The following is a 22,353-nucleotide window of genomic DNA, read 5'->3' on the forward strand; positions in this document are numbered from 1 at the left end:
CAAACTAGAAAAATGGGAAGATAACTGGTCCATGGAATTTAATCCTGATAAGTGTGAAGTAATAAGAATAACTAAAAAGTAAAAGATAATTAATTTCCCTTATAAACTTCATAATATAGAACTTAAAACAACAGAAAAAGCAAAATATCTCGGACTAACTATAAGCAATGATCTCAACTGGAAAACGCATATAAATAACATAACATCCAAAGCTACTAACACATTAAAATTTATCAAGAGAAATGTCAAAACAAATAACAAACAAATAAAAGAAACAGCATACAAAACATATGTCAGACCGCAACTGGAATATTTTTCCTCAATTTGGCATCCATGGCAGAAAAATCAAACATATCAAATAAAAAGAGTGCAAAGATCAGCAGCCCGTTATGTGTTAAATGACTACCATTACACCAGTAACGTTTCACATATGATAAAGACACTAAATTGGCAAACTCTAGAACAGAGAAGAATAAACTCATCCTTGACACTACTTTATAAAATTGAACATCATCTAATCTATGTAGACCACCAACATCTTACAACAACAAGACATTTAAACTTCTTGGTAACCTTCTCTAGAACAACTTATCATCAAAATTCTTTTTCCCCAAGGACAATCAGGTATTGGAATGGCCTGCCATACAACGTTAAGAGCAGCACCAGCCTCAGTCAGTTTACTGCAGGCCTGGCCGCTGTCCCGAAATAAATATAAGTATCTTGTTTTTATACTTTTATCAGTAGTCAATGTTATAACTTTACATTGTTCGTCACCATTTTATTTTGTATGTCAATTAAAATCACTTCCATGTACATAATGTATATATATTTTTAACACGTGACTTTTAACATTCTCTGTCCCCCGACAGACGCCTTCCTGTCATAGTCAGTAATTGACTGTAGGAAGTATCGAGTAGAAGTAGAAGTAGAAGTATCAATCAGCATGCGATACTAGGCATACATATTCTTTTTAGTGGCAAGCACAATGAAAACAAAGGGATCAATTTATTTCTTTAACAAAAAAGAATAGGCCTACATTGATTTTACCGTGCGACTTATGTAAAACATAGAAAATGTGATAAGTTTGAAAATGTAGTGCCTATGCTTTCCCGGAGTGTATGTGCGAGAAATTTTAGATCCGGTGTTTACACTATTTATGTACAGTTGGGGGTAGGATCCCGATAAAGATGGCTTCGAAGAAAATGTTTTCATCTTTGCCAGGTTAAAGAATCCATTATTTGCTAAGTTCAAACATAAACCAAAGTTCTATAAAGCTTTGGCGTTGTTTTAATCAAACTTTTTATCGCAGCATTCGCTAAACAACTGTTTAATGCGAATTTTTGAATTAACATTTAATTTCGCGAGCGTATTTATAATTTACAAATTAGAAGAGTATGTCATGAATGTCAAGTTTCATCAAATACACACACTTGCATGTGTTAAAAACTATAAACATACGTTGCAATTCATATTCATTGTATGCCTTAATCATCAGGTTTTGCTAATTAGGCCAGCTTTTGTGTGCAATTCTTCTGTTGTCATGAAGGTCAAGTATCTGAAAACTACAGTGCTCCAGCTAGGATTTGAAAAGGGCAGGGGGGGGGGGGGCTATTTTGTCAAAAGGGCACATAAAAGTGAGCAGTATTTTGTCAAAAGGACACATAAACGCAGTATTTTGTCAAAAGGGCACATTAAAGTATGCAGTATTTTGTCAAAAGGGCACATTTAAGTGTGCAGTATTTTGTCAAAAGGGCACTTTAAAAAGTTTAAAGTGTGCAGTATTTTGTCAACAGAGCACATTAAAGTGTGCAGTATTTTATCATAAAGGCACATTAAAGTGTGCAGTATTTTGTCAAAAGGGCATTTTCGAGTCCTATCCAGAATGCTCCCTGTTGGATATTCATTTATATATAATTGTAGTGAAATAAGGTCACTTCCAACAGCCTTGCTGTTGGGCTAGCTCTATAGCGACGTGGTTAAAGTGTCGGACTACCACTCTGGAGGTCGTGGGTTCAATCCCCGGCCTGAGCTCAGTATTTTCACATTGATGGCGACGAGGCAAAAAAGAACTGTGAATGCGGGAATGGGTCTGAGCTGTTTAATGGTTTCTGGGAGGGCCATGCGGATGCAAGACATGCTGTAGCGGGCGTGTCTGGGCCTTGAAACATTAAAAGGGGGAGGAATGTAGTGAAATCAGGTCACTTCCAACAGCCTTGCTGTTGGGCTAGCTCTATAGCGACGTGGTTAAAGTGTCGGACTATCACTCTGGAGGTCGTGGGTTCAATCCCCGGCTTGAGCTCAGTATTTTCACATTATAATTAGTAATTTTTAGAAAACTTTCCAGTATTATTAAACCATATAAATAAAATGTCTACAATGAGTAAGAAATAAATATCAATGTAATGCAAGGTTAATAAATTATAATATGTCAGGAAGGGCAGGGCTGTGCTTCGGAAAGGCAGGGTGGGGTGCCCTTCCATTTAGGCCTAGCTGAAGCACTGTGATAAGGTCTGAACAAATTATAAGAAGATGGACCGTTTTAATAAAGTCGGTTTTCCGTGGTGGAAAGTTTCAAAAACTAATACTTGCCACATTAAGTGTTCACAAAGCCTTAGACTTCTCGCTACATGTCACTCGGTGTTTCGTCTACACATGTACACCATTTTAATTTTGTAACGCGTCATCTGGTTGGTTGTTCTAATAGCCAGCATTGTGTTGGCCAATGATATGGCGTTTTACGAAAAATGGCAGCAAAACAAAGACATGTAGGGAGAAAGTCGAAGTTAATTGAATATTAAAGTTATTAGCGGAACAGGAGATCGGTAAGTTGTGTAATCACGTTTCTTTTAATGTTTTAATGTGCTGTCGATGAAAACGGTCATGTCCCGTGTTCCACAATCTTTTAGCAAAACTGGTGTTTTTTTTTAAACTGTGTATTTGTGTCAATATTCGTTGTTGACAAGTCAAACCATACACAATAGGTGTACATTTCACAAAGGGGGGGAGTAGGGTCCGGGGGGGGGGGGGCGGACAAATTTATGATACTGCTGCCCGTGTATAAGCCACATTTATTTTATTCACCAATTTCAGGAAACTTTGGTCAGATCAATTGTTCCCAGTGAAATCAGGGCTGAAATTGAAACTGGCTCATGTGAGCTTAAAAACAAGGTCAAATAAAAAACAACATGGAAATACTCGAGAAGTCACTTTTTGGGTCCAATTAATCAGCTCGCACTTTTTTAGAATAGTCTGGTTCCTTAGGGTTAGCATGGATCATGGCCCTCTTGTTTCCCAAATCCACTATCCTGTACCAAAACTACCAAATTTTATTTAAACTTTAAACTTCCGGATTTGTGTTGTCGCCTGCCAAGGGCAGAGGGATATAGAATTGGCAGTGTCCATAAGTTCAGGGCTATATCTCAGGACCTTTCAAAAGACATAAACAACCTTACACTTTCTTAAATAAGAGTTATTGCTGTTGGTTGTCTTTGTATTATGTAACTGTTTAGGGCGATATCTCATATACAATTCAAGATTTCAACATGAAACCTCATTGGTGTGTAAAAATCAAAGGAAAGAAGTGCCATGCATGTTGTACAATACAGATAAACTGCTTTCCACTAATGTCGTCAGCTAGGTACCACTTGTCATTGCTTGTTTTGCCCTTTTAAACCTAAGACAAGCTCTAAGTGGCGGGCGGCAGTGCTGATCAGACACTACCCATTAGTGGATGGCTTCCAGCTACTGGTGTTCCTCCTTAGCCGCAGCCAGCAGAGCTGGAGCTTCTTTCTGCTGCCTGTGATACCTTCTTAATGGCCAGCTTTCTCGCCTGTCCCACTATTCCCATATCCTGGAACATCTTTCCCAGCGATGGTGCAGGAAACCCTCTGCATCCCGCTTCAATCGGGTAGTTCCATGCTCTCCACCCGGCCTCTCTACATTCCTGGACGAGATCTTCGTACTTCGCTTTCTTTCTCTCATGTGCCTGAGTACATCTTTTTTCCCATGGTACAGTCAGCTCTACCAGAATGATCTTCTTTGTCTTTTCGGAGACCATCACAATGTCTGGACGTAGGGTGGTGTGGACAATGTCTGGAAACTGCAGCTGTTTCCTAAGATCTGCGGGTAGTTCCCAGTCATTTGTGCCGTCTAGGATACTCAGATGTCCTCCCTTTGTACCCTTCGTTACTGTCCCTGCTGGTATAAGTGTTTTGCCCCTGCATGTACTCGCGCCTTCTTCTTGTGTCTCTCAAGTGTATCAGCTACCTCTCGGAGTACCTGGTCATGTCTCCAGCGATATCTCCCCTGGGCAAGTGCTTCCTTACACGAGGACAAGATTGTGGTCCAGGGTAGCTCTTCTACCACATAGGGTGCATTCTGCTGTCTCTATCAGCCCCCATCTCTGGAGATTTGCCGGTGTTGGGAAGACATCATAAACTGCCCGGATCAGGAACTGCAGTTGAAAAAACTGGTACTTCCAGAGATCTGTCCATGACAGTTTCCTCCCTGTTGTCTGCCACTTTGTCAACCTTTCCTTGCTCCCCATCTGGACTGCTTTCACCTTTCTTGTCTCTTCTTCTTCCTTTCAGATTTCGCTCTGAACAAGTTCTTTTCTTTGGACTGTTGTGGCTGTACTCCACAGTTGTCTAGTGTTCAAGCCGAGTCCCTGTCTGCCTTGACAACTTGTTCCCACTATATCTTGATGACTGAGTCGACTCTCTGCCTGCTCAACTGCAGTGGATGCTGACCATCTTCTTCCAGTTCTGACCTCTATCCCTGCATTCCTGATGCTCATGTCACTAGAGTCTCGTAGGGTCAACACGAGCCTTGCCTTACTAACTTTTTACTCCTCTACGATTGATGAAAGAGGGAGCTGCAACATTCCGGTTAAGAACCATAAGTTGATAATCCTTCACTTCTTAAATGAGAGTTATTCCCCTTTGTCATTTTCTTATTATGTGACTTTTCAGGGCTATATGTCAGATACAAAACAAGATTTGAACATGCAACTGCATGTATGAGAATTGCCTTGCACAAGGTCCATAACCCTACTTTTTCTACATTAAGAGTTATTGCCGTTAGTTGTTGTTGTATGATATTACATTTGAGGGCTAAATTTCAGATACGCTACAAGATTTCAACATGAAACTGAAACTTAATGGGTATATACATATCAGTGAGGAGAATAATAATGCATAAAAAGCAATTACCCTTAGCTTAATTTTACTTTTTAGCTAACCTAATTGCTCAGGTGAGCGTTTGTGACCGGTCTTTGTCCGTCGTCCGTCCGTTAACATTTGTTCGTAAACACTCTAGAGGCCACATTTATTGTTAGATCTTCATGAAACTTGGTCAGAAGCTTCGTTCGAATGAAATCTCGGTCGAGTTCGAAGCTGGGTCATGCTGGGTCAAAAACTAGGTCACTAGGTAAAAAAAAGAAAAAACTTGTAAACACTGTAGAAGTCACATTTCATGCCCAACCTTCATGTAACTTTGTCAAAATGTTTGTCTTAATGATATGTTGGTTGAGTTCAAAAGTGGTTCCGGTCCGATGAAAAACATGGCCACCAGTGGGCGGGGCAGTTTTCCTGATTTGGCTATAGAGAAACCTTGTAAACACTTTGGAAGTCACAATTTTTGCCCAATCATCATGAAAGTTGGTCAAAACATTGGTTTTATTGATTTCTCGGACGAGATCGAAAATGGTCCAGATCGGTGAAAAAACATGGCCGCCAGTGGGCGGGGCATTTTTCTCTATAAGTATATAGTGAAAACATGTCAACACTCTAGAAGTCACATTTTTGGCCCAATTTTCATGAAATTTTGTCAGAACTTTTGTTTCCTAGATATGTTTCATCAGACCAGAACCATTTTCAAACTTAACTCACTTAAGTTTGAAAATGGTTCTGGTCTGATGAAAAACATGGTTGCCAGGGGGACGGGGCAGTTTTCCTTATATTTATATAGTAAAAAGGCTTGCAAACAATCATGAATTAAGGTCATGTAACATGCGAGACAATATTACTCTTCTAAATATTGCATTTAAGTTTACAATAGTTACTCCCCTTTGATTATTAATGTTTTCATAATAATACAGTGTAGTTGTGTTTCATTTATGTGTAAATTGTTATTCAAGGTTGGATGTTTTTATGCCCCCTTTCGAAGAAAAGGGGGCATATAGTGATCGGACTGTCCGTCCGTCTGTCCGTCTTTCCGTCACACTTTGCATTTAGGTTTCCAAAAATGCTCATAACTTTTATGTCCCTTGAGATATAACCTTCATATTTGGTATGCATGTGTATATGGACAAGGCCTTTCCATAAGCACAATTTTTTTAGCCCTGTGACCTTTACCTTGAACTTAGGGTCCGCGTTTAGGTTTCGAAATCTGCGTTTAGGTTTCGAAAAATGCTCATAACTTCTATGTCCTTTGAGATATAACCTTCATATTTGGTATGCATGTGTATATGGACAAGGCCTTTCCATACGCACAAATTTTTTTACCCCTGTGACCTTGACCTTGAACTTGGGGTCCGCGTTTAGGTTTCGAAATCTGTGTTTAGGTTTAAAAAAATGCTCATAACTCCTATGTCCCTTGAGATATAACCTTCATATTTGGTATGCATGTGTATATGGACAAGGCCTTTCCATAAGCACACATTTTTTTACCCCTGTGACCTTGACCTTGAAATAGGGTCCGCGTTTAGGTTTCAAAATCTGCGTTTAGGTTTCGAAAAATGCTCATAACTTCTATGTCCCTTGAGATATAACCTTCATATTTGGTATGCATGTGTATATGGACAAGGCCTTTCCATACGCACACATTTTTTTTCCCCTGTGACCTTGACCTTGAAGTTAGGGTCCGCGTTTAGGTTTCGAAATCTGCGTTTAGGTTTCGAAAAATGCTCATAACTTCTATGTCCCTTGAGATATAACCTTCATATTTGGTATGCATGTGTATATGGACAAGGCCTTTCCATACGAACCGACTCCTCTCAGGTGAGCAAACTAGGGCCATCTTGGCCCTCTTGTTAAAGTGTACCGTATATGAAGGGATTTGCACCCATCCATAAACATAATTTATTTGATGGGGTATATTAATTCAACAAAGGCTTGTTAAAAATAGAAATAGAATTTGAAGTTGTTATGTCCATGTTCACTGATATCTTTATTATTAAGTATTTTCTGTGTTTTTTAAGCAATACATTTGTGTTACTCCTCCTGTTTTAAATGAAATTAATGCTTAAATCCCAAATTTCATTGGTCATATTCCCCAAATTGACGAGTAATTTTACTTCTCATAAAAATTATGTTTTTGTGGTTATTTTTGCGTTTGTGACAGATTTTTTTAATCATTGCACTGGCGCAGGGCTCTCTAATAAACACACACTTGGTTCTAAGTAACTTAGAATACTAGCATAATTTCCAGACTAAGTCTTATCTATTGGGGAAACAAAAAATGAACATTTTATTTATAGTAGCAGTAAGCCTAATTAATTATTATTAATATGATTGTGTCAACACTGTTTGATGTCTTTTTCAGGTCTGGCATGCATTGGTGCAAGGACAATCTACACTGCAACAAGGCCAAATTTGATGTTGACAAAACATACAAAGGTTATTTGTCAGGGATTTACAGGAAAACAGGTATGGATCAGAAATATCTGATTGGAGTCATACAAGTTTCTTCTATTAAGAATACATGTACTAAAAACATTTCTTTTTTATTTTTGAAGCAGGGTTGGCATATTGACCGGTCAATTGAGTATTGACCGGGCCGGCGGTCAATACCCGGTTAAAACCGGTCAATACTGGTCATTACTGGTCTTTACTGGTCAATACTGGTCGATTGAAAATTGTAGCATTTAAACATCACAAAGGAGCCATTTTATATTAAATGAATAATTATTCTGTAATTGATAAACTCTTTTCTGAGTTATTTATTGTAAAAAAAATCTTAAAAGCTGTAAAAAGTTACTTCTTTATTATTTATGGAAACAGCCACAAATACATAAGGACTAAGGCAATACCTTTATCTCAGTGTATCACATCTGCTACTAAAGTATTATTACTATTGTAGGTACCATAGTATTTCACTTATCTATTGATATATCTATTTGATAAGCAGATGGACAAACAGAACTCTTGTGTATTCTAGGGTAATAAATCTGGCCTCTAAGCCTTAATTGGTAATAAAATGCATGCAGTGTTATGTCTCTGATATTGACAATTAAGCAAATCTGCCCTTAGGCTATTTCATATCACTCACACAAAAGGAGATTGCATTGTACTTAATAGTTACTTTTAACTTGTTTCTTTTCTGTATTAAGAGGGTTTTTTCCCTTTCATATTTAAAAGTTCAATTGGTATTCAAATGAATAAACAATCAAAGTTCTTGATTTTGCCAAAAAATAATGTTTTCTAATTGTGGGTCTACTCTTCTTTTAAATTATTTTTTCTTTTAATAATTATTTCTTAATATGTTTTTTATTTTTATATCAATGGAAAATGAAAGATTTTTTCACTATTTTGTTTAAAAAGTATTTAAAGAAATCAATGCAAAAATACATGACAAGTAAGGATCATGTCAAAAAGGTGCCATTTAAGGCCCTATCATCAGTTTTGGGTACCCTAACCTGTATAGGTGAGAAGACTGTTAGAAGACTGTAGGGACAGTGGTGCATGAGGAACAACTCATACACAGTAATTGACAGGTTCAGGTTCTTGTTGAATCAAGCACAGAATTATCTGAGCATTCATAATTCATTACAATTTTTAAAAAAGTTCAATCGACCAGAAAAATCCAATTGACCAACTTTGACTAATTTGCAAATTTTGAGAGATTGGCCTACAAATTGCATGAACAGGTATAAAATAGTGGGTATTAATAGCTTAAGACATTGTTGGCAACATGTCTGTTTAATTTATATTATCAATATTGTTTAATTAGGCATGGAATATAAATCAAAATTGGGGGTAAAGTTCAATCGACCAGTATTGACCAGTAATGACCACTTCGGGAGTATTGACCGGGGCGGTTTTAACCGGTTAAAACCGGCGGTTAAAACCGGGGGTGGTCGATTGGTGCCAACCCTGTTTTGAAGCCAATTTAGTTTTGTGAGAAATGTCTTTTAAAGATGATATGGCCATATCGAAATAAAAAATTAGTGGAAACACGGTTTAATACCAACAAACAATGATTTTAACAGCTGATAATGCCAAAATGTTTCTGTTGTATTCTCTGTAAAAAAAAATATTGAAAGGTTAAGTGCATACCAAACTCGGGGTACCTTTTGGTCTTAAATTTGTTTTGCATGCAATTATTAAATGTACAGTAAAACCCTGCAAACACAACCACTTGAGGATCTTTGCTAATTATTTTTTAACCAAAGGGTTGTTTTATCAAGGTATGGTAGATCAAGCATATATCCCCGTGTTTTTCATTGTTGGAAAAAATATTTATAAATAATAGACATGGTTGTTGTGTTAATTTCAATAGAAATGAACATAATTGATTCATCATTGAGTGCTAATTTGTTAACAAAACATCAGTTGTGTTATGTCAGGCATAGATGGTATAGCACAATTCAGTTGGGATCCTACATAATATTCGATGTTATTTGAGATAAAATTTCTCAATGACCAAATGGCACTGGTTTGATAATTGGGTTGCTTTGAGTGTTTAATTATGCCTTCAGTCTTTCCTTAGGGGTCTAAATATTGAATATAAGCGTGCGGGTATAAGTAGGGTTTTAAGTCATGGAAACTTCGAGAAAAACAATAAGGTCTTTTACAACTTGTTCGCATAAGCATGGTGGTAATAAAATCAAGAAGTTCTGAAAGAGGATTATTGTCATATATGTTGTTGTTCCAGGGCACCTTTCACAGTCAGCAAGCCATCGAGTATGGAACCAATATGGTTGGTGGCGTGTCCCCAGGAAAGGGTGGACATAAACACCTAGGGCTGCCAGTCTTCAACTCTGTAAAAGAGGTGGGCTACCGGTATTTGCAGATGTTTTTATCCCCCACCAAAGTCAGAGGGATATAGAATTGGGCTTGTCAGTCCGTCCGTCCGTTGATCATAAAACTTTGTATGGCTAGATTTTAGAAATTATTTAAGATATATACTTGAAACTTCATTGGATGTAAAGTTATCAACGAGGAGAAGTGCATGCACAAGAACCATAAGATTACTTTCTTTAATAACAGTTATTGCCCTTTGTTTTTTGTAAGATGATTTTTTCAGGGCTGTATATTAGATACCTTTCAAGATTTGAATATGGAACTTCATGAGTGTATTGATATTAATTAGGACAAGTGCCATGCTTAAGAACCATAACCCTTCACTTTCTTAAATGAGAATTATTTCCCTTTGATTTGTTTGTATGATGGAACTTTTCAGGGCTATGTCTCAGATATGGTACAACATTTCAACATAAAACTCTATGGGTGTGTAGAAATGGGAAGAAGTGCCATGCACAAGAACCATAACCCTGCACTTTCTGAATCAAAAGCTATTGCCCTTTCTTGTTTTTTGTATGATGTAACTTTTCAAGGCTATATCTCATATACGCTACAAGATTTCAACATAAAACTTTATGGGTGTGTAGATATCAATTAAGAGAACCGCAATTCATAACAAATTACCAGGGATCATATTTTCCCGCATCATCAATCGGTCCGGATATACATGGGGAAAATGTATCAGAAATCATAACAAATTACGTGGAAATATATACCATTGATTTTGCCATTCATGAAGGTGGTATAATAAATGTACAAGTAAAATTCCCTTAGGCATTTTTTTTAAACGGAACATACTAGTTATCTCAACTGGTTTTATCATTTGCTATTTCATTGTTGTTTTGTGTGCTGTTTTATTTCATCGTTGTCAATATTATTAATATGTGTAAGTCTATACCGATGTTTTAAATCGTTGTCGTCAATTCAAACATGCACTGAACCAAACAAATGTCTGTGCGTTGGTTAGCTACTGACAATAACAAAACCAAATGATTAAAAAATAATTCATGTACGTTATAGTTTGTTGTCAAATAATCTACGGCCGATACTTTAGATGCGTAGGAATTGAAACCACACATCTAATTTTCCGGTCGTGGGTTATTCAACAACAAACTATAAAGTACACAAATTATTTTGATTCTAACACGGTTTTTACTAAAGATTTACAGGCTTTTTCCGCCCCATGCCACAGGTCCGAAATTCGGCCCCATTCCCAATGCAAATCTGGTAGTTTTTTTCCCAATTGAAAAAAAAAATTCCCAATTCCAAAAAAAATAAAAAAAAATATTTTTTTTTTTTTTTTTTACCTTAAAATATATAAGTTAACCTGATCCGGTGTAGAAAATAGAAAGTGTTGCATAATTTAAGAATCTGTTGCCTTGAATTTGTTTTAAAGACTGTAAAATATGTTATTATTATTTAAGACTTTCCTTATTTTCCTCAAAATCCGGCGCTTCGCACGATTTTTTTCACCTCAAAAAAGGCCAGGCCTTTTCCCCAAATTCAGATTAAAAAACCTGCAGTTATCTCACATGTTCATAATACTTTGTAAAATTTTAATAATAAGTTATCAAAATAGTCGTTATTTACCAGTTAACGGCTTCTTTGAAATATAAGAAACACTATTTACATGCGATAATTTTTCCCAATTGAGCCAATTTTGCGAATAATTTTTTTCCCAAAATGGTGGTTTTCACGACGCGAAATTCCCAAAATTCCAGTGTGGCGTATTCCCAAAATGGAGCGGAAAAAGCCTGATTTATACAATTTATATTATTTTTCTTGTGTACTATTATATGTGAAGTTCCGCCCATAAAAATAACTTTCGGCTGTTCTGTCAATCAGATCCGCGACTTTTATTCATAATTATATTACCGGATTATTATGCTGGTGGAATGTTTTGTTTAGTTACAGCGCGTGCTTTCAGTGTATAAGGTCCGCCCATAATTATTGCAGAATAACCCATAGACGATTTTCTTCTTTGTTTATATGAAAGTTTTCACGTGCCGTGTTAGAATCGTTTTTTACTTCTATCTCAGATAATATTAAATTTATTACAATTTACAGTGATAACAATACATTACAATCGCAACATATTGTCTTGTATCACATGCACATCAATTAACATCAAAGACTGATTATAATTAAACCAGTGCGCGCAGTCACCTTAGCAGACAAAACAGAGAAACCGCTATAACAATGATAACTATCAATAGACACACTATGACCCTGATAATCGATGGATATGTACATCACAGGCCTTAAGTCTCTTAAATTGTTTTGCGATTTTTTCAGTTTGCCAAATTTTCGACCACCCTCATTAATTTCTGACACGTCTTTAATCCGCTGTTTACAAGATTTTGATTCTCGGTCTGACGTGCAATAAACCGGTCCTGACCGGTTTAGAGACTGCAGCGAATGGTTGATAACACCTAATTGAGATAAGAATGTCATTAGGGTGTGTTAGCATGTGCCCTGTGTAATCGATTTCATGACATGGGAATTTTAGCAAACAAGAGTCGGACCAACTGTTTGGGATTTTCAATCGATCTTTCATGACCCCAATCGGTCTAGGACTGAGAAAACCGAAAAAAATATGATCCCTGCAAATTACCCTTCACTGAATAATTACCTATTAATTATTACCATACACTTAATGATTCTATTGTATGTCAATGGATTTGCACAGATCCATAATCAAACTATCAATTCAAGGAATTTGTTTGTTTTAATTGAAGTTGTTATTTCAGCACTCCTGCATAAGAAAAATGTACTTTTTTTATACAATGTTAATAATTTTCCCACTTTGTTTGGGGCTAATCAGCCGTATGATCGTAGATAACTTTGATAGATGGTCTAAAACATGTTTTAATTAATTGTGTAAGTTGGCCACTAATCTGACATGTATTTCCAATACAAATTAAAAATATATTTATAAAAAGGAAATTGCCATGAATTGCAGGTATGATTTGAATAACATTTTGAACAAACCTATAGTACAAACAGCTTCAAAGAGCTACTTGAAAGTTTTTTTGCCCACTTAAGGCTGCAGCCTTAAAGGTTTTTCTTACTTTCTTATGGTAAATGTTTCATGGAACAATTTACAGGCCAAGCAAGCAACCAACTGTGATGCGACTGCTATCTATGTGCCACCACCGTTTGCTGCTAAAGCAATCGAAGAAGCCATTGATGCAGAAATCCCTCTGATTGTAGTCATAACTGAAGGTAATATATCAGACATTTTGTAACCCGCTTTCATTATTCTTAAATTGTTCAGATAAAGCCCTTGAAGTATCCAAATTGGGCATTTTAATAAGACATTTCTGCAAGCTTTTTTTCCCCCACAATTTGTATTTGTTCTTGACTTTAGCTAATGAAAATATCTGTGGCTCAGTATGTTGACTAAAATGAATAATCAGCCAAATGACAGTTACCAGGTACCCCTTTCCCAAGCAGAAGAAAAGTAAAAATGGCTATGTGCAAACAGCATAAAACCAAACAGCCTGCGAGAAACTCGCAGTCTTACTGTCTGTTAAGGCTTTATGCTGTTTGCTGCTCATCAGTATCTAAGGGTTGGGAATGAAACCTTTAAAACTTGAATCGAGTAAGAAATGTCTTTAATTAAATGTAACTTTCCTAGGGACTACACATTCGTCAAAATACGTATCTATATGGTAAAGAGTTACAGTTACCACCCTTTATGTAACACTCAGGTATTCCGCAGCAGGACATGGTCCGGGTGAAACACAAGCTGATCCGGCAAAACAAGTCCCGGATGCTGGGCCCGAACTGCCCTGGAATTATCAAGGTAGTGCACATTTATTGCTGCTTTTAATTTCGCTGTTTCAGTCAGATGGCAACCCATTCTATAAACTTCTGCGTTATACAAATTTTATTTTAAATGGACTATGGCATCAAAATTTGCCTCAAGGGAGGAAGTTGGAACATCTTAAATCACTAATATATAATAACTGACCAAAGAGGGTAAATTACATGTATTAAAAAGTAGAGTAAAAATTGAACATATTTGATGAATGTTTAATAATATTATATATATTTATTTAATTCTCCTGAAATTATGAGATATATTTATCAATTATTGTATATATGACTGAACTAGTAACTGATATTATTTTATTCCTTTTTAAGCCTGGGGAATGCAAGATCGGTATTATGCCAGGGCATATTCATCAGAAAGGAAAAATAGGTAAACACTAGTAATTCTATTCATTTAGTTCATTTACTAGTATTTTCTTGGGCATACATCACTGCTATAGGTTTATTATATTAATGTATTGAAAATCTTGTCCCTAAAAATAATGAATTGTGTCTTAATGTGGAAATGTGGTTAATCATGTATGAATGGGGCTAACCATTTATGATTTTTAATCATTTATGAATTTGATTACCCATTTATGAATGTTCTGAACCATGTATGAAAGTATTGAGCCATGTGCTTGCCTGGTATTCTTGTATGAATGTGGTGAACCATTTATTAATGTGTATTACCATGTATGAATGTGTTGAACCATGTATGAATGTGTTTTGCTATGTACGAATGTGCTTCCACGGTATTCATGTATGAATACGTTTAATCATGTATGAATGTGTTTAATTATGTATGAATGAGTTGAACCAACAATGATTTAAATTGTGTGTAAATGTGGTAAACTTTGAATTAATGTTGTTGACCATGTATGATTTTTGGTAATCATATATGAATGTGGTTAACCATGTATGATTTTTGTTAAGCATGTATAAATCTGGTTAACCATGTACATGTATGATTTTTGTTAACCATGTAGAAATATGGTTGATCATGTATGAATTTGTTTACCATGTCTTATTGTAATTCCTAGAAACAATGTAAAGTTATGAACAAAATCACATGCATGAATTTGCCTAAGATTTTATTTAAATCAGGCTCCAAAAGGAATAAAAGTCAAAGCATAAAGACTGACAATTTTAAAACAAAAGTAGATGTCTGATGTTGGTCATGTTTCTTAGCTGTATTTTCAATCAATTGAAATAATCATCTGCTGCCATTTTCTCCTACCTCTAATTACAGTCAGCCCTTATCAGTTCCTTACATGAGATTGTCACTTGTGCTTGTTATTCAGTTTGAATGACCAAATGCTTAGGTTGACTAATAATCTCTTTTGAGCAGAATATAAGCTTTATGCGTCCCAATCTACAGGCATTTTTCACGTTCCAGTGCAATATCCGACAATTACATTCACCATTCACTATATTGCCTGTATCTTGCTGGACTTGTGTTAACATGCAAATAGCCTCCTTTGATTAGATTTTAAGTTTTCTGCCACCCATATTGATGACATTGTTTATAGATTCATGCTTGTAATTTGGCAGCATTGTTTATAGCTATTTGCTTCTCATTCGGCAGGCATTGTTTCCCGCTCTGGTACACTAACATACGAAGCCGTTCACCAGACAACCCTAGCTGGACTTGGTCAAACGCTGTGCGTAGGGATTGGTGGAGACCCCTTCAATGGCACCAACTTCATTGACTGTCTAGAGGTGTTCCTGGAAGATCCACACACAGAGGGTAGGGGCACGGGATATTTGAACAGCACAGAGTCAGTTAGAAGCTGTGTTACAGCTAGTGCTTTCATATGTAATGACTCCATTAATATAGAATTTCAACTTACTCTTTGAAGAAAGTCAAGTGTTTTTCCTATTCATTATATTTTTAACCAGGTTTTCTGAAGAAAAAAACTGGTTATTAGATTGACGAATGTGTGGCGTGCGGGCGGAACAAGCTTTTCCGAGCCATTACTTTGTCGTTCATTGTGAGATATTAAAATCATTTGGTACATTTGTTCACCATCATATCGCGCGAAAGAATTACGTCGATATCTCCAACGTCTAGGTCACTATTTGAGTTCAAACTTAAAAAATGGCCATAAATGAGCTTGTCCAGGCCATTACTATGTCATTCATTGTAAGATTTAAAAATCATATGGCATATTTGTTCACTATTATTGGACGGTGTGTCGCACAACAAAATTACGTCAATATCTCCATGGTCAAGGTCGCCACGACTAAAAATATATTGATTTTGAAACAAGGGGGGTCACTATGAACAATCAGTAACAATGTACATTTTGAGTTGTCTCCCTTTATCAGACTTTTTTTTCAAATTGAAATCAAGGTCGCCACCAGTAAAATAGATTGAATTTAACACAAGGGGGTAACAATGCACATTTTGAATTGCCTCCCTTTATCAGACTTTTCTTTTCAAATTGAACACCTGGTTTTGTGACAAGTTTGTCCCTTGTCTCTTTAGTTGCCAGCTGCGATGACCTCAGCCAGAAAGTAGTTCTTATTTTAAACTCTGTGTTAACTGGTTTTCATAATTTACATGAGGTACAAATAAAATGACAAAAATCCATATAGTTATATCTTGCCATTCAAACTATAGTGACATCTAATCTTGTGTCAATATGCAAATATTCATGTGCTACAAGTGCATATGACTATCACAGGTTGTGTATACCTAGGGATTAGTTGCGTTCTAAATAACTGTTTGGATGGCATGTAACTGTGCAGGGATAGGATTGTTCCTCCTTTCAGCTGATTTTCTCCCTTTGAATGCCAAACTTAGTTTACAAACAGTTATATACATTGCTGGATCTTTATACAAATAAAGAGTTTACTTAAATGATGTAAGAGGGGAAGGGCATTTTCCTCCTCTGAAGCGGTTCTTAACCCATTTATGCCTAGTGGACTCTCCCATCCTTATAAATTGGATCAATTTATTTCCAAAATTCGGGATGTCTAGTATATTTATTTGAAATTATTTTTATATTTAGAATATTTCTTACAGAAATTTCTTTAAGAAAACAGCGCAGAACCTGATGAGAAGCCCCATCATGCGCTGTTTGCCAAGGCCTTTTTTCTAGACGCTAGGCATAAAGGGGTTAAGTCACACCACAGCTATGGTATCGATATAAATTCTCTTGAAGTATGCTGTTGTTCATGCTCAATGCATAAAATATACTTTGCATAACACTCCTGCACAAATACCTACTATTTTGTTTGACTGTGGTGTGGCTGATAACCAAGCTTCAGTATTCTGTAACCACCACTTCAGTATCACAGGGGTCTATCTAATATGTGTTACAGAAGCAGTTAGGTTTGTGTAGAACCAAAGTGGTGTTCTGCCACATTTTGTCCCATCTGAAATTCCTACATTAATTGAAATATTGAGTTATGTGCATGTGTACCTTAAACTGTCTATGTGTTATGAATTACAGGCATTGTCCTGATTGGGGAGATTGGAGGCCAGGCTGAAGAGAAAGCAGCAGAATATCTGAGAAATTATAACAGGGTAAGGTCTTTATGATAAGGTCTGAGGATTTATAAAAGAGCCAGTTCATGATGTTGTTATCAACCAAGAATGTATAACAGGGTAAGTTCAGTATTATACATCTAAGTAACATGTCATGTTCTCTTTGAAATATTAAAGGAGCCGTTTCACGTTTGGGTAAAATAGCCATTATATGCATCTTTTTACGATTTAAAAACATGAAAATTATAAAGCGTTACAATGCGAAACAAATTAATAATTTGGAGAGTTCTGTTGTTGTCGTTGTATTTTGTGAAACTACGAGGATTGCTTATACATGTATGAAGTATAAAATACTAATTATATTGTATCTGGAAGAATGGCTGAGTGGTCTAAATCGTAGACATTTTACTCCAAGACTCCAGGGGTTAGTGGTTCGAGCCCTGCTGAGGGTTACCTTTTTTCTTTTATTAAAATTTTATTCTTGGTTTGTTACTGGAGCTTTCAAGATCCAATGTTTACATTTATCAATATAAAGCATTTAATGGCAAACTTCAAAACATGCCAAAATCTGCAAAAAGGCCCCTTTAACAGAGTCAATTTAGTACAATAATTTTTACTGAGAAATAATTACAGGGTCAGTTCAAGATGATAATCTTCTCTTAGAAATAATACTAGGGTCAGTCCATTTTGATAATGTTGTCTTAGAATTTATAATATGGCCAGTTCTTTATGTTAATGTTTACTGAGAAATAATTAAATGGTCAGTTCATTATGAAAATGTTCTCAGAGAAATAATGACACTGCCAGTTTGTTATGATGCTTTTCTGCGATAACTTATAACAAGGTAAAATCATTATGACAATGTTGTGAGAGAAATAATAACAGGGTCACTTCATTATGATAGTGTTCTGTGAACAAAATAACAAGGTAAGTTATGATGATAATTTTCACTGAGAAATTATAACACGGTCAGTTCATTATAATAATGTTCACTGAGAAATTATAACATGGTCAGATCATTATAATAATGTTCACTGAGAAGTAAGAACAGGGCTAGTTCATTATGAACTGTGGTCATTGAGAATTAATAACAGTTTCAGTTCATTTATTTTATGTATTCTTAGAAATAAAAATGATTTAACCGTTGTAATAATTATGATCTTTGAGATACTTGATCAGAACATCTATAATGCATTTTCTCCCTTGCTCTGATTTTCGGCCTGTCTGCTATCTTTGAATTTAAACTAAAATAACTAAAAAAATGTAAAGGAAATGGTCATGAAATTGTGCATGCAATTTATGTGTACTGATAGGAATATAAATGACCTGTATTTTCTACAGATATCAAAGCCAAGTGATTGCAGCTTATAGAAGAATCACACTTGAATGCTTCCATAAGTCAAAGAGTGCAAGGAATATAAATGACCTGTATTTTCTACAGATATCAAAGCCAAGTGATTGCAGCTTAAAGAAGAATCGCACTTGAATGCTTCCATAAGTCAAAGAGTGCATAAGATAGGATCATAGAACTAGATACATGTATTCATTAAGAGAAAAGGAGATACGGGGTTTTGATTGCAAATGTGTAATGTCTGGTCAATTTTCAATAAAAGAAGAATACAGCCTGTACTTTAATATTGCTAGAAATGGGATTTGATTTGAATCTGGTGCAAACAAGATTTAGTTAATTCACTAGCAAGTCCAGTATCAAATAAATTTATTATATTTTTATTTGCATTAAAAAATTTAAATGCATGTTTATGCATTGATTTATTTACTTCACAGGGCCCGAATGCCAAGCCAGTAATCTCGTTCATTGCTGGCGTCACTGCTCCACCTGGGCGCCGTATGGGCCATGCGGGCGCCATCATTGCGGGAGGCAAGGGTGGCGCTCAGGAGAAGATTGAAGCATTGCAGGCAGCCGACGTCCTGGTAACAATGTCTCCTGCCCAACTTGGAACCACCATGGTGCAGGTGGGTCTCTTTTTAATTGTTTTAATAGTCAGTATGCTTGATGGTGCGTATCTTCACTTTTTATGCCCCCGGTAGGGTGGCATATAGCAGTTGAACAGTCCGTCAGTCCATTTGACTGTCAGGCTGTCTGTGAGTCTGTGCATCCGTCCGAAAACTTTAACGTTGGCCATAACTTTTGCAATATTGAAGATAGAAACTTGATATTTTGCATGCATGTGTATCTCTTGGAGCTGCACGTTTTGAGTGGTGAAAGGTCAAGGTCAATGTCATCCTTCAAGGTCAAAGGTAAAAAAATTAAAAATAAATAAATTTCAAAGCGCCGTTGTGTTTCTGACAAACAAATCTCTTGTTTGCTGATGTTTATGTCTTATAAGTTGTTATAATTTTATATCATGTTATTATATTCCCACAAATAAAGTTTTTAGGGGTTTTATATGAGTCATTGCAAGTCGGTTTGAAAATTGTCTTGATGCTAATATATCTAATGTTTGGGCAAATGATTTAAGACTATATTTCACTATGCTGTGCTCAGGCTCGGGACTACTTTTGTTTATTAGTTATTTCACAAGGAGTTTTTTTGTTGTTGTTGAGATCATTAATGAAGAAGTATCATTATAGATTACGATTTTATCAACAGTTTCTTATTATTTCAGGCAATGAACAAGCGAAAATCATTCTAGTGATTGATTCTGCCGCCCTATACTGACCATCTTCTGCTGACTTAGCTGGAACGTTTGAACAATTGCTTTCAATCACCATGCACATGGTGTAGTGTGCTTTTACTTTATTTGCAAATAACATTCTTTATCCATTTTCATTTTACTTAAAAGAAGTAGTGAAGTGTTTTGTTGTAATTCAAATTGTACAGTATGTTTAAGGTTAACATTTTAATGTATTAAAAATATTTAAACCCCCAAGATATGTTGTGTGTGATTATTATGTGCCCACATTTCTAATAGATTGTTTTATTATATAAGCAGCGTTCTGAGAAAACTGGGCATAATGTATGTGCATAAAGGGTCGTACCAGATTAGCCTGTGCATTCCCAACAGGCTAATCAGGGACGACACTTTCGACTTTTATGGTATTTTTAGTTTCAAGGAAGTCCCTTCTTACCGAATATCAAGTTTAGGCGGAAACTGTTGTCCCTGATTAACCTGTGCATACTGCACAGGCTAATCTGGGATGACACTTTATGCACATGCATTAAGCCCAGTTTTCTCAGAACAAGGCTCATATAAATTGTTTTTTGTTATGAAAGTCATGAATATGGTTCACATAGTTCACATATATTGCTAAAGTTCATCCTTTCACATGAAGCTTTGTAATTGCGCACACATGGATGGTATGACTGCATTGTGCTGAAGAATTAAATATTACTATAATTTGTGGTAATTATTCCATTCGTTTCTAGGGACAAATAATATAAATATAATATTTAGTTTGACTCTCATAATTTTATCATAGCTTGAGATTTAATTGAGGGTATTAATAGTTGAATTTGAAATTTACTGTTGAATATACACGTGAAGTCATCTCTTCATGTTTATCAAGGCAAATTATTTGTTAGTTCTGAAGGGTGGTAATTGCTATGATAGGTCACCAAGTTTTGGGAAAGGCATAAGTGTCGCGTTCTGAGAAAACTAGGCATAATGCATGTGCGTAAAGTGTTATCCCAGATTATGCAGTCCGCACAGGCTAATCAGGGACGACACTTTCCGCCTAAACAAGATTTTCGGTAAGATGGGACTTCCTTTAAACAAAGAATACCATAAAAGCGGAAAGTGTCGTCCCTGATTAGCCTGTGGGGACTGCACAGGCTAATCTGGGACGACACTAATCGCACATGCATTATGCCCAGTTTTCTCTGAACAAGACACATATGAACATCATACCAACTACTGGTTAACTCCCGATTGCTATCATGTTTAATATACGCTACTTATTTGATTTCTCTATTTATCGACAGTATTCGACGGCACTTTCAACTTAGCTTAGGACTTTTTAGGCTTTGACGAATAAGTTCTGCTTTCGGAAAGACTATTCTGTCATACCGATTAAACGCTGTACCGGACGTTGATGTATTGTGCTCTTTATTTTGGTAAACAGTATCATGCAGATTGGAATTCAACGTAGCAATTACACTGAGTTGTATTATGCAATTTTAATCATGCAATTCGTGACTCAAGACACATGTGAATGATATTATAACGTTTCTACAAACATGTTTCAAATTGTAGCCGTTTACAATTTCCTGTAATCAAAGACATTTTGTCTGCACTCCAAGAAAGATTAAAAGGCCATTTGACGAACCCATTTAGTGGAATCAATTATACAGTACAGCAACCATAGCACGTGCCGTGCGTCTAATCTAGCAGTAGTAAATTTGATGATGTAGGCCCAATTTAAGGCGATATAACTCTAGTTATAAGTAGGGATGGCAACGAATACCGATTTTGGTATTCGAATATTCGGTCATCCTTCCGAACGAATATTCGGATATTCGGTCAACATCTGTTGGAAAAAGTCAACTTTGTTTACCGTACCATTACTCCAAGAATTCTACTTTCGTTTTTACCGGAAGTGCACCGGAAGTGACTAAATATTGACACAGCATTGCCGTCGATAATTCGAAGCTGATTTTGTTGATTACTTTTTATTGTTAAAATTAAATGACAAAAACTGTTTTTAAACTATTAATATTGTACATCAAAATAGAACGAGAAACATAATACTAGTATTACATGACGACAAAATAATTACATGACAAAACAGAACTTAAACGAATTATGTACATAGCCACAACACACTTTGAACCTGTTTAACAGACTAAACAGTCAGTCTTTTAAAGTTGCCACGTTTAAAAGTCACTTGGATCGGCGACTTCTTATCGGATGATGTCGTGAAATACTTCCAAGCAGCGGAAGGCGTAGGTGGCATTTTGCTTGGACAGAGATTTACGTTATGCGTGTAGCAATTATAATATTTTCAATTAAATGAGGGCGAACTACCAAAAACATTTCTTTAAGTAAAATACCTGATTGA

General features: G+C 36.0%; 1 protein-coding gene across 1 annotated transcript; it reads left to right on the top strand.

Moving 5' to 3' along the window:
- Nucleotides 1-1,099: 1,099 nt before the first annotated feature.
- LOC127842744 (succinate--CoA ligase [ADP/GDP-forming] subunit alpha, mitochondrial-like) lies at nucleotides 1,100-20,225 on the top strand. The gene is made up of 10 exons (XM_052372448.1): nucleotides 1,100-1,221; nucleotides 7,543-7,646; nucleotides 9,874-9,990; nucleotides 13,130-13,247; nucleotides 13,736-13,830; nucleotides 14,172-14,229; nucleotides 15,427-15,588; nucleotides 17,300-17,373; nucleotides 19,120-19,308; nucleotides 19,962-20,225. The coding sequence occupies exons 1-10, from the start codon at nucleotides 1,188-1,190 to the stop codon at nucleotides 19,986-19,988; spliced, it is 978 nt and encodes a 325-aa protein (XP_052228408.1). The 5' UTR covers nucleotides 1,100-1,187; the 3' UTR covers nucleotides 19,989-20,225.
- The last annotated feature ends 2,128 nt before the right edge of the window (nucleotides 20,226-22,353 follow it).

Source organism: Dreissena polymorpha, chromosome 8, assembly GCF_020536995.1.
Source record: "Dreissena polymorpha isolate Duluth1 chromosome 8, UMN_Dpol_1.0, whole genome shotgun sequence".
Lineage (NCBI taxonomy): Eukaryota > Metazoa > Mollusca > Bivalvia > Myida > Dreissenidae > Dreissena > Dreissena polymorpha.